Genomic DNA, 14,128 nt, shown 5'->3' with positions numbered 1-14,128 from the left:
TTGGCATGTGGTGGGTGAGCCAGTGACTTCTGCAGTTCTGGAGGCATTGAATTCAGGTTATTTTCCAGCCTCTTTAAATCACACATATATTACTCTTATACCAAAAAAGAAATCTCCTTTAAAAGTCAGTGATTATAGGCCCATTAGTCTTTATAGTGTGACTTATAAATTGATTGCAAATGTGATTTCTATTAGATTGAAAACTGTTTTGAATGGGGTTATTGGAGAGAGCCAAAGTGCTTTTGTTCCTAATCACATGATTACAGATAATGTTCTAATTGCTTATGAGTTAGTTCATTACCTTAAAAGAAAGAAAAAGGGAAAGAATGTCTTTGAAATTATACATAAGTAAGGCATATAATAGAGTTGAATGGAGCTTTATTAAATCAGTAATGGAGATGATGGGGTTCAACTAGAATTTCATTAGCTTGATTATGTATTGTGTCAGCTCTATTTCTTATTCAGTGTTAATCAATGCTGATCCAAAAAGCCCTGCAAATCCAACTAGAGGATTGAGGTAAGGGGACCCCTTATCCCCCTATTTATTTCTTTTATGTAATGAATGTTTGATTACATTATTAAAGAAAGCATGGTTAAAAGGGGAGATTTCTAGTCTAAAAATCTGTAGAGGTGCTCTAAACATTAATCATTTACTCTTTGCAAATGATAGTGTTATTTTTTGTACGGCTGAGGTGGGGGAAAACAGAAGACTGTAGTCTATTCTAGATAAATATGAATATGTTTCACCTCAGAGAATCAACAAGGATAAGACAACTATGGTATTTAGTAGCAATGTTTCAAGGGAAGTTAGAAATGAAATAAAACAAATTTGGGGAAATAGGGAGATTCAGCAATATGAACTATACCTGATACTTCCTCTTATTGTGGGTAGGTCTAGGCATAGAGTTTTTCACTCTATAAAATAGAAAAATTGGGAAAAACTTCAATGTTGGAAAGAAAAATTATTATCTCAAGGGGAAAGGAAGTGCTTTTAAAAGTTGTGGCACTCTCTATCCCTTCCTATTCCATGAGTTGTTTTTTGTTATCTTCTTCTTTGTGTTATGATTTGGAGGGATTAATGTCAAAATTTTGGTGGGGACAAAAAAAAGATGAAATGAAGATTCATTGGGTAAGTTGGTCTCGAATGTGTGAGACAAAATCTTGTGGGGGTATGGGGTTTAAAGAACTCAGGTTATTTATTTTAGCACTTTTGGCAAAACAAGGTTGGAGATTGCTACAAAATGATAATTCTCTCATATTCAAGTTGTTTAAGTCAAAATACTTTCCTAATTCCACTTTTGCACAAGCTGGGTTAGGAAGGAGTCCATCTTACACTTGGAGGGGAATATGGCTTGAAGGTTGTAGATGGATGATTGGTAATGGGAGAATAACTAGAATATGGTCTGATTAGTGTATTCCAGGGCATGTGGCTCTGCTTTCAGAAGGTTTGATTGGGCCAGACACTAGTATTGAAGATGCTGTTAGTACTCTCTTTGAAGCTGATGCAAGAAGTTGGGATATACACAAGCTGAGATCTCTTTTCAATCCAAATGTGGTGGCAGATATTCTCAAGATAGTAATCTGTCCAGGAGCAAATAGTGATAGGCGAATCTGGGCTCATGAGAGAAATTGAGTCTTTACCGTGAAAAACTGCTACAAGTTTCTTAAAACAAGGTTGGGATCACATGGCATAGAAACTTCATCAGCTAGCTCTACCAAGGTTGTATGGAGACAAATTTGGAAGATGCCCGTGCCAAGTAAAATTAAAGTTTTTGTTTGGCATGCTTACAAAGAAGGACTCCCCACAAAAGATAATTTGTTGAAGAGAAAAGTGATAACTGATGCACAGTGTGGGTTTTGTGGTTTCCAAGGTGAAGGTCTCAATCATGTTTTGACAAATTATGCAGGTTACAGAGTATTTGGAGGGAGATCATGCTAGAAATGAGCTTTGCTGCTGATATGAGAATATATGATGTTATTTGATCCCTTTGTGAAGGTGTACTCAATGAGAAGTTGCATGTGTTCTTTGTATTGGCGTGGTGTTTCTAGTATAGGCGTAACAAAATGGTATATGATCAAGTCATTCTAAGTCCAAGAAATCTTGCTGCCAATGCACTAAGTTTGCTAATAAACTATAAAGAGGTAAGATTTCTGCCTAATGCCTAGTTGAAAAGGTATTTTTGTTGGAAACCTCCACCAGAAGGTTCATTAAAGTTAAATGTTGATGGGGCTGTTTTTAGGGAGGTAGGCAAATCTGGTATGGGTTGTATTTTATGTGATGACCATGGTAAAGTTCTAATGGCAACTAGTAAGCTTGAACATGAGGTTGAGGAACTAGAAATTATTTAACTAACTACTTTTTTTTAGGGCTATAGTTGTGTTCTAGTATGGGCATTGCAAACATTCAAGTTGAATCAAATTGCTTGTTAGTAGTCGAGGCTTTGTAGCGTCATACAATGGAAGATTCTCTGCTTGGGCTGTTATATCAAGAGATTAAGTTACTTTTCATGCATTTTGTTGAATGTAATTTTGTCTATGGACATAGAGAAGGAAATAAGGCAGCTCAATGTTTAGCTTGTTATGCGATAAATGTAGATGATATCGCTATGTGGTGAGATTGTATTCTAGACTTTCTTTCTCTTTCTCAAGTCCTTTGGCTTAATAAATGTCTGTAATCTCCTTTAATTTATTAATGGAAGTTATGATTCTTATCAACAAAAAAAAAAAAAACCTTCTCTATATCCTCAATCAAGCTGAAAAATAAGAACAATATAACTAAGATTAAATTATGTCTGAGATCATTCTACTACGATTTAATATATATATTTTACATTATTTTTTCACTATTATTTACTATTATTTAATATTAAATTATTACTTTTTTACTATTTTTTCATTACTATTTGTAAATCATCTGGAATCACCTCAGTACACAACATACCAGAAGAAAAACCCTATCTTTTATATATATATATATAGAACTCATGGACCACGTGTGACTGTACTGATGTGTGGAGCTTACGCTAGTGTGAACAAAATAGGGCGGGATAAACTAAAAGAAATGAAAAATTATTCTCATCAGTCACTATTCACTATCCCACACCTCATGCCCTATGAAAAACACCCTTACACCTTATGAATAAAAAAACTATAGGTGTGAGATGTGAAAGTAAATAGTGATTGATATATAGAATTCTTCAAAAGAAATATATATGATTACAAAAACTATCTTGTAGCCCAATGAACTTGATAATGTTGCACATGTGATAGTTAGAAATGCGATTTTAAGGTGGCACATGAGACTCACATGCATGCGATATATATATATATATATATATATATATATGCAACATGTGTGAGCCTAACTCACTAGTCGTGATGGTGGCAATTTTGGACTGATTTGAAATATCCGTGTCCGAGGATTGCGCGAGCAACGGTGCATGTGATTGTTGTGCTGATGATACAAAGTGATAGTTGAGACTTTTCGGGCTTAGAGAAAAGGAAAACAACAAAAAGCTTAATAATTAATCTATCAATAATCTAGCCTATCTAGGGAAAGATGGGAGAGGATCAAGACGAAAGGGCTGAGGAGTGGAGAAACATACAAGGAGTGGCCTAAAAGTGTTTTTATTTGGTTTCAGTCTGTAGAAAGAGCTATTGGATTGCTTTGGTGAAATGAATAAAATATAGATAAACGTAAAGAATGAGAATGTGATCCGGCTTCGTTTGGTTGATGAACTCCTCTCAACTCATCTCAAATCATCATTACAATTTTTTCAAATTCCAACACAAAATATAATAAATAATTTAACTTTTTCAAATTCTAAAATAATAATAATATTAAAAAATAATATTCTAACAATATTTTATCATCTCAACTCAATTCAACATCCAAACACAACCGACTTGAAAGATCACTGAGATCAGAGGCCCTTTAATTTACCTTTCTTGTGCATTAAAAGGAGGATTTGTTTTGGTGGAATATAGAACTTTGGCACCTATACTCAGCATAATTTCAGTTCCTTATTAGAAAAACGTTAAAAAAATAGTCCCATTTAACTGTCCACCCACTTCAATAACAATTTAAGTCATGAATCATATATATATATATATATGTATGTATGTATGTATGTGAGTAATATTATATACTATATTCTCATTTTATTTTGATCATATTAAGTAATATGTGACACATTCATCACCATTAGATGATAAAAAAATATGTAATAAATAATTATTTAATGGTAATAAATATGCCACATCATACTTAGTGAGATAAAAATAAGATAGTAGTATTACCATATAAAATTTTCCTATATATATATGTTTGTGGAGTCATCGGAGTACCCAGAAAGGAATTATATAAAATAAATTGACGTAATTTTATCTGATCTGTTAAATTTACTTCATAATAAAAATAATTTTATAATTTAACGAATTACGTTAAGTAGTTTATATCATTATATTTGTATAATGTTTATGTGACTAGCTTGAATATTTTCCATATTTGTGGATGTCTCTTCACAGCACACTTCATGTTCAGTACTAATGCAAATTCTAAAACATTTGATTTATAAAACATTTGTAAAAGAGTAAGGCTTCTAAAACTAGGGAGAAGCTACTGTAGCTTCTGGGCTGTTCAACGATCGAGCTTCTTGCTTTATCCTCTGGGAAACACAGTAAGGTAAGGACGTTTTGTAAACTACTTAACTCTCTCTTTCTCTCTCTCACCCTAAAGAAAACGAATATATTTTGTGAACTTCTTTCTCTTAGATGAATACTGGACATTTGTATCTGAGACTGTCAAAAAGTTTGAGTGACACCCACCAAAATCAGTACTTGGATATAGTTTTGAAGATCTGGGTCGAAAACGATCTGATATCCTTGCACCCTTTTCCTACACCATTCGATTAGATGCAGAACATTTCAAGTTTTAGTTTGTTTGTTTTTTTTTTTTTTTTTCAAGGTTTCCCGTCTCCGGATCAGCTTCTTTTTGGTAAAAACCAGAGCTTTCAGAAACTCCTTTCTTGGAGGCAGCCATTACCATTACTGTTGCCTGAGAGACCTTCGACGAAGGATATATATAGAATATGATGGTTAATTTTGCCATGATCGAAACGATTTATTGTAAAAAAGGGATGGAAGATAGTTTTAAAAGATTTCTCGTTGATTTTGTATCGTATCGTTATCATCTTTTGCCAATAGAAATACACAACAGTTTTCTGCTCTTAAATGGTGATCCATGCACACACGCTTTCAGAGGGTGAACCCACACTTCTTCGCCCCTTTCAAGTAAATTGCAGAGACCCATAAATGTAAATTTAAGACCTCTCTCTCTCTCTCTCTCTCTCTCTCCCTGTGTTTAACTTTGGAGCGAGAGTCCTTCTGTTGACATGGATACGTGAAATCCGGGGTACTTTTACCTATCCAGGACCAAAACACAAAATTACCCATTTCCATGGGACCCAGCTCCTCAAATGGGGGGCCCCCGCCCCACAAATGGTGGGGTTTGATATTTGACTAGAGTGCCTTTGAACAGAGGCTGTTTGTTTATTGTTTAGATTGCTTGGTAGCTCACCTCCCCAAAATCCACAAACGAATGTTAGGCTTTGGTTGTTTGTAGGGTTTGGTGGTGATGGCGGTCTCGATGAATTTTAGCCTCGGTCCTTGTGCCTGTTTGGTCAGTTAAGAGTCGGGCTGGCCTCAGAATTCAGAAAACTGCTATTAAAGCAATGCTTCTTTTGTTTGTATATATCAAGTGACGAGATCAGTCCGAACTTTGATGAGATAGAAAAAGATAATATTTTTATGATTATATAGTAATTTAATCTTATAACGCAGAAGGGTTAGGCAAAGAAACCAGAAGTGGACAGTATGTGCTTGCGCAAATCTAGCTAGCAAGGTCAAAAGAGGGTTTGAGGCAGACAAAGCAATGACCCCATTCAAACCGTACCACACACAACCTCCGTTTAATTTCACCAGTAATTTATAAAAAATATTTTTTATAAAATATGAGGTGTAAGATAATGAACAATGACTGTGAAAGAATTTTTCATTCCCTCGTGTATCGCCCACTTTATTATATTTGTTTAGACAGTAGTCCTAATGTCACATAGTCACAGCTAGCGAGGGACAGACAGAAGACACGAACACAAAGGCAAAAAACAACGCCTAAAAATGTTCTCGGCCGCTTATAACACACACTACTTAAACATGTTTATTCTTTGCTTTGCTTTCTTATGATGGGACAAGGGAAGGGAACAGCGTCAAGGGTTGCTTCTCAAGGGAAACAAAAGAAAGTAGGAGGTAAAACGTACGACACAAATCCCATGTTGGGTTTCTTCTTTGAATTTAATTCTTGTTCGTTTTTTCTGACCAATTAAATTTAATGCCCCGACCTACCTTGTTCTTTTGTGGGACTGGCTCAGGAAGAAGGAAGAAAAAACCCACCTTTTACCTCATTATTTATCTGGCTATCTTGTAATGCTAGAGTTGTGGAGGTGGTGGCAGCAGGAGCGAAGCATGGAGAGGCAGCTTGCAACTTGGAAGAGTGAATCATGTTTTATCTTTCTCGTCAGAAAGTTTCTGAAGAAAACGGGTTCCTTGGGCTTATATTTTGGTTTCTCTGGTTATAGAAGCAATCCCGTTTCCCAAGTTCAATCTTCGCAACTAGTTCTGTTCTTCCTGATCCTCTTCTGCTTCTTTCCATATTGATGATGGTTTTTGGTGGTGGTGATATTGGCGGGATCGGCTCAATCTCTTAATTTTTTTTACAGTTTTTTAGTGTCCCTTTTCAATTACTCTTTTATCAATGATCGATGTTATTCATACCGAAAGTTAATGAAGAAGTTGTTCGTTCTGATGGCAGTAACTTGCTCTTTTGGGTTTTGCATTTGTGCCTTACTGCTTCTTGAAGAAAATCCCATTCCCATTCCTTCAGATATCAAAGAAACAAATGAAGGAGATATGTTTTATAGTAGTAAAATTAGATAGGGGAGGCTATTAATTCCTTCAACGAAAGTTGGTGAGTAAAAAAGCTTGAACTTTTAGATCAGTCCCTATATCTGTAGAGCCTTGAATGTTCAGAGTTTCAAACACTGTTTCATTATCAATTCCAGATTTTCTGTCCGCCTTTTTGCTTCTGTCTTTTATAATATGTATCTGTTTTCTCTTGGAGGATGTGGATCAGCTTCATGACATTCAAATCAACAACAAGATTTCATTTCAGTTTATAACATAAAACATGTATACTTTGGATTTCCTTTTCGATGTAATCCGTTCACTTCCAGTCTTACTTTTGCATTCGATTTTAGCTGTGCATTGCAACGTTGTTTTAGATCTCTGTGATTGTGCTTGGGATGTTGAAATGACAATGCAAAAACAAACCATGAGGGTCCCAGTGAGATGGCTTGCAGCAAGCAGAGATGGGAGCAGAAAGACTGAGCAGAAGAAAACAGAGGCAAAGACAAAAGAAAGTTCAGGTTTGAGTGACGAAAGGAAAGGCCCCTCATAGTCCATGGAAGTGTCCTATCAATTTTGTTCACTGCAATTTGGGTTCTGATCTTGCCTTTTTGGTTTTTGTGTGCATGTGAAAACATTAACTTTGTTTATTTATTAGCTTCTCCTTCTCCTTCCTATCTTTTTATTGGCAAGATTTTTTGTTTTTTAGCTTTATGCAGACTATGTTGGAAGTTTTTATATCTTTGGTGGGACTTGGAAATATTGGTAATTTCGAGGAAAGGAGGAAGTTTGGGTGAGAGTGATGATTTTCATTTTTATCCTTTTTCCCTCTTGATTTAGAAATGCTTTTAATTTTAAGAGATTTTATGAAAATAAATTATTAAACTGACGTAATTTGATCGGATATATCATATTTTAAAATTATCTTTATTAAAAAATAAATTTAAAATATCATATCAAATAATATTAATTTATAATTTATTTTTATAAAATTTTTTTATAACTGTAAACACTTATCGCATCATATTTGAGTACAAAAATGTTTACATTTTTAGAAAACTATATTACAATTATAGCAAAATTGCTATGTGCTTCATCATCTCTTCATTTTGCCACTTCTCTTTTGTTCTTTTGCTGTTGTTTTATCCTCTTTCATCTCAGTTTAATTCGGGCGCCAACTCCCACTTGAGAATATAATGGCATGTTGTCAGCATCCTTTTTTTTTTTTTTTTTTTTGTTCATGTGGTCAGCAATTTTATATCACTTTTATAGTAACAAAAGCGATATGAATTCACTTGACAGAAATTGCCTATCTTGGGCTGCTATCACAATGTCAGCTTTTATAAAAAAATAAAAAGAAATATGTTAGCTAAAAAAAATTATATGAAATTCACAGCTTCATGCACATCATATATCATATTTTAATCGTAAAATAAATTTAACGAATCACGCAAAATAAAATTTATAATTTTTTTTATATATGTAGCACAAAATATAAAGAAATAAAAAAAAAATTAGGTCAAAGAATATTTAAAAAAGGGAAGAGAAAAATATAAAATCAAAAGAAAAGAATCCCATATACAGCAAACATATTAACATAAACTTTCTTAAATTAAAATTATTTAAACTTGTTTTTAAGCCAGTAAAGCTATCAACATGAATAATGGAAAACAGCCAACTCCTCGTTTATGGGAGTATATGAACTACTAGTAGTAACATTAGGCAATAAAAATACCACCAAGGCAACACGCAAACAACAATAAACCAACTACACTTTTGATTGAAACCCAAGATGCAGGGTAGTAGAGGTCTTGGTCTTAGTGGTATGCTTTCTTCAAGATCCAAGATTCGAATCTCATTGGATGCAAATGCTCTTTAAAGACTATCGGATTGTAAGATTTTTTTCCTTGAATTACCCAATGTACATTTGTAAGAAATTCCTTGTTAAGGGTCTGTACATCCACGAGATTAGTCGGGACATTGTTCTTGGATATCTGGTGCCAATAAAAAAAACACAAGGGATAGGGTGTTGTGGTTTTGCCATCACAGCCGTAAATCTAAAGCAGATAATCTTCTGTGCTAGAAAAAGGAAAATCAATTTTATGGTGAAGTGGATCAAAGATGTGTTGCACTTCTGTATTCTCTCTCTTTAGTTCAGAAGAACTAAATCAAGGAGTACCCTGGCCACAACACTCATTGAAAAGTGGAGCAACAGCAAACTTCTTCAGCAGAACTAGAGAGCCTCTCAAATCATTGATATTGTTGGCCCATCTTATGAACCCCAGACGAGAAAATTATTTACATATAGCATTTTTTAAAACATTTTACACAACTATATTTTAAATTAGGGATATTTTTATAAAACATCTTATAAAAGTAACATTATTTTACAAAAATACCCTTATTTTATAACGTTGTTATGTAATGTATTGTGTGTATATCATTACTCCCTCAACGAGACTATCAATCATAAAATTTCTCCTTTTCCCAACTCTGAGGAAGAGCTTCCATAACCAACCTAGTACAGAATCCTTCAAGTCTTTATGATCCATAAAACTAGCTTGACCAATTATCTTTCATATTTGTCATCACTTTCATGAGTTGTACATTATGATTAGAATTGCTTTATTTACAAAAAAATCCCGCAAAAATAAATCCATAAACTTATATGACTTAATATGCACGTTAAATTGTAAATCTATTTTTATTATAAAGTAGATCTAACGTATCATATAAAACCATATTAGTTTATGAGATTTCTTTGTGGCTATATCACTCATTATTATTGCCCACAACATGTTTTTCGTAGGACCAACAGTAGGGCGTTCGAGGATAGAAATACCAAGAAAGGGGAATTAACCTTTCCACTTCAGATTTTGCCATTCCTCCTAAGTATGGGAGTTATGGAATGGGCTACCTTAGAACTAGAAAATAAATACAGGAAACAAAAATAAACTTTCAGCATCTTCTTTCAAAGACTATCAACCATCAAGACAAATTTAAGAAAAGTACATCAATAAAGGTGGAAAAAGTCATGCTAAATTCCATCCCAGGATGCTGCATTTGGTTACAGAGTTCAGAGATAACATTGATATAAGCTCAGAAAGGAGAAATTGGCCTGCTGCTCCTCAGAAATTACACACCATACCATTATCCTAAATGATTTCATGTTCTGATGGATATTTCAATTTAACCACAAAATCCACAAGGAGGAGAAAAATACAGCGGCTGATGATGAAGCAAGATGGCACTAAGAACAACACAACTGAGAAAAATGAATAAAAAGCTGATAACAAATCACAGCTGCACAAATGGGTATCACAAATCTCCACTCTGTGCATCTAAAGTAGCAGAGGGTGAAAGCAAAACAACTTGAAGTGGAAATGAAGGAGGAGGATAATAGGCAGTCTATTCTAAGACCAGGTAAATTGCCTGTGAGCCAGTTTACTTATAGCAGAAAACATGGCAAACAGGACAGATAGAAGATAGAAGACAGAGCAAAATCACTGCAATTCAATAATAAATAATAGCACCTTCTGCCAAGTTCTGAATAATAGCTAGGCAGCTCACTTAATTCTCAAGAGTAGAAGGAAAAAAAACTCTCTTACCTAAAGATGAATGGTACAAAATGATAAAGCATCACAAATAATAACTATCCCACATAACTGTGGTACAGAATGGATGGCCATAATCCACCATTTATATGATTCAAAAGGAAAATGTTGACGATGAATCACCTGACTTATTGCTTGACATTCTCCAAGTACCATTTATAGGTATCAGCAAGCCCATCCTTGAGTGAAATCTTGGGGCTCCATCCCAACTCGGCGAGATTCGAGCAATCCATCAGCTTCCTAGGAGTTCCGTCGGGCTTGGACGGGTCCCAAACGAGCTCGCCCTCGAACCCTACCACGTCCTTCACCAGCTCCGCCAACTCCTTGATGCTCACCTCCTTCCCACTCCCCACATTCAGCTGCCCCAACCCACTGTAGCTCTCCATCAAGAAGATCGCCGCGTCGGCCAAATCGTCGACGTGCAGGAACTCCCTCAGGGGACTCCCTGTCCCCCACACCACCACCTCCTTCGCTTTCTTCACCTTTGCCTCGTGGAACCTCCGCATCAACGCCGGCAAGACGTGTGAATTCTCCGGATGAAAATTGTCGTTCGGGCCGTACAAGTTCGTGGGCATCGCCGAAATCGCGTCCCAACCGTATTGAATTCGGTAGGCCTGGCACATTTTGATCCCTGCGATCTTGGCGACAGCGTACCATTCGTTGGTGGGCTCCAAGGGGCTGGTGAGCAACGCGTCCTCGGGAATCGGCTGGGGTGCTAACTTGGGGTATATGCAAGAGGAGCCGAGGAATAGAAGCTTCTGGACGCCGTGGCGGTAGGAGGAGTCGATGACATTGGTCTGGATCTGGAGGTTGATGGCGATGAAGTCGGCCGGATAGTTGCTGTTGGCGTGGATGCCGCCAACCTTGGCCGCCGCAAGGATGACGAACCGGGGCTTCTCGGCTGCGAAAAAGGATTCAACGTCGTTTTGGCGCGTGAGATCGAGCTCGCAGTGGGTGCGGAGCAGAAGGTTAGTGAAACCGAGGTGCTGGAGCTTGCGGACGATGGCGGAGCCGACGAGGCCTCGGTGGCCAAGCACGCAGATTTTCGAGGTCTTGTCGGTGAGGAAGGAACACAAGGGAATCTTCCCTGTTAAAAGAATGACAGGGAAAACCGGTTAAGTTCTTGGGCATCTTGGGGACAATGAGTGTTTGGATGCTAAGAAATTATGAGGGGAAAAAACAATTGAAAGAGTTACAGATTTTTAAAAAGAACCAAAATGAAGTTCAGGATTCTTGCAAATTTTCTCAGTTACCAAACACACAAATTCGTTCAGAGAGAGAGATTACCGTTGGAGGTGTCTTCTTCCATTTTCGGCGGGGAATGAGCTTTTTTCGGCCGAGACCACCGACTCCAACCGCCAACACTTGGAATGAGACTGATCGCAGAGGAGTTCAACCGTTTTGTGTTGGATTGGGTTGTTATGTGTTGGGCTTCTTCAGCTAAAGCGTCTAGAATGGAATTTAATTTACAAATTACAATAATAAAATCCTATTATTGGATCCATCAAAGTTTTTTTCTGAAAAATGAAAATCATTGACTTTTTTTTGGCCAACATTAAAAAAATATGCTGTTGGTTTTCGATTGCTGCGAAAATTATGAATATATTTATATTAAGGATAAATTGTATTCGTAATATTAATAAAATTCAATCCAATATGTTTTTAAATTTTTTCCCACACACAAACTATAATAAATAGATATTGGCCATTTGTCAGTGTCACGACGGGAGTTCGGGTTCAAGAGTTTGTAAAGTACTTCAAAATGCCGAGCATTCTTGATCGAAAATTGAAATAATTAGTGACAAGTCAGTGTGTAATTTGCTTTTTTAGATGTTATTCATAGAATATAATGGGGTTTTTTTTTAATGATAAATGATTTAGCTATAAAGAAATTTTGTAAAAAGTAAATTTATAAATTAATGTGATTGGTACTGTTGATGTAAAAAAAAGGCGCATAGTTCAGAAGGGAAGAGAGATTCATTCTTGGGACTCGGTGAGATGGGCTAGGCCTAGATCGGTGTTGTTTGGAGCTCCCAGCAATGGTTCGATGCGGCTTTACGATATCGGTTCGTACATCCATGATGATGAATAACATTTAAATGCAGAAAATGAAGAGAGATGAACACATAAATTTACATGATTCAGCACTAGACCTACGTCTATGAGAGTTTAGGAATGAGAGATTCCACTATAATGAGCTTGTTTACAGTTTCTCATAGTTTCTCGTTTCTCACTATACAATGAAAGCTATAGATCTGTTCACTAAAGAAGAAGTTTTCTTGAGAGCTCTCAAGTTGAAGAAGACTTCGACGTAAAACCCAAAAGTCGGAAGCCCAAGTCCCAGCGTCTCAAAGAAGTCCGCAATCTGTATGTTTCTCTTACCTTTTATCTAACTCTTTGTTTACATGTCTCCATTTACTTTAAGTTACTTCTATATTTTTATCTCCTAACTTCATACACCTTACTTTATGTCAAATCTTCTATTTTTCTCTCCGAATGTTACTTTTTCATTCATCTTGACATTTCGATCTCTTCTTGTCCCCTCTTATTCTCTCATATTTTGTTTTCTAACGAGTCTTCCTAATTAACTGGATCTAGAAAATTCCCTTAGATTTAGAAAAAAAATCCTATTATTAAAAATAAATAAAATGTATCATATGAAATTACATTAACTTATGAATTATTTTTATGAGATGTTTAATATATATACAGCACTTTTCTTTTTAAATGGTAAGGTAAAGAGTGTTTGAATAAAAATATAATAATAATAATTTAAGTATTTGGGATGTCAAACCAAAATTATAGGGACAGAGATGACAAGGAATAATGAGGGGTGGATGCTAGGCAGGCATATTCCTTGTACGGATGATAATGTGTAGAAACGAAGAACTTTCCTCGTAATGTACATTAGACTCTTAGCCGCATGTTGCATGATAACTGATACGTGTTTTTGTTTGTGTTCTCAAGTCCAAAGAAACTTCGTTTGTCAATTCAACACTAATGACAAACCATTTAAGTATAATTTGGAGCTTCAAGTTGGGACTCGACTGTCCTTTTTAGTTAAAGAATTATGTTTGGGATATGAAAGGAGTAATGTTAGATATAATACCGTTTAAATTGAGAAGTGATCTCAATTCATCTCATTTAATCATTACAATTTTATCAAATTTAAATCCAAACGGGACAATAGTTTCAGAGTGTATTAAGTTTTACACAAAAAAAGTAAGACTTTCAAATGGAATACGTGAAATTTGCACATTCTATAACTATACAAATCATTTTTCATATGAAATTTCATATACACTGATCGAGTCTGTGTATACGTAATTTTGTGTCTTTATCATTTTCCATCTGTAAAAAGTAACATTGACAACTTTACTATACTAAATCTTGGATATTATAATTTGTGTCCCTAAATCCATGACCAAATGATATTTAAATCTATGTTAAACTTCAAAAAAACTCGTTCCATTTCTTTTAACTCTTGAAAGATAAAATAGAATAGAATAGTCTCATGCTTTGAACTCTTGAAAACGGTGGCCCAAGGAATAATA

General features: G+C 35.4%; 1 protein-coding gene across 1 annotated transcript; it reads right to left on the bottom strand.

Moving 5' to 3' along the window:
* Window positions 1-10,455: 10,455 nt before the first annotated feature.
* LOC108993031 (GDP-L-fucose synthase 1-like) lies at window positions 10,456-12,126 on the bottom strand. The gene is made up of 2 exons (XM_018967793.2): window positions 11,862-12,126; window positions 10,456-11,661 (listed from the first exon to the last, which is right to left on the bottom strand). The coding sequence occupies exons 1-2, from the start codon at window positions 11,881-11,883 to the stop codon at window positions 10,703-10,705; spliced, it is 981 nt and encodes a 326-aa protein (XP_018823338.1). The 5' UTR covers window positions 11,884-12,126; the 3' UTR covers window positions 10,456-10,702.
* Window positions 12,127-14,128: the final 2,002 nt, after the last annotated feature.

The sequence above is a fragment of the Juglans regia genome, chromosome 15, assembly GCF_001411555.2.
Source record: "Juglans regia cultivar Chandler chromosome 15, Walnut 2.0, whole genome shotgun sequence".
In the NCBI taxonomy this organism is placed as follows: domain Eukaryota; kingdom Viridiplantae; phylum Streptophyta; class Magnoliopsida; order Fagales; family Juglandaceae; genus Juglans; species Juglans regia.
The sequence above is the reverse complement of the archived record's forward strand: the minus strand, read 5'-3'. Positions and strand labels throughout refer to the sequence as shown.

Bases quoted from the DNA above. Each gene is read 5' to 3' on its own strand.
- LOC108993031 (XM_018967793.2), bottom strand. From the start codon at position 11,883: ATGGAAGAAGACACCTCCAACG. The intron at 11,662-11,861 runs GTAATCTCTCTC...TTCTTTTAACAG, and splicing joins GGAAGAAGACACCTCCAACG to GGAAGATTCCCTTGTGTTCC.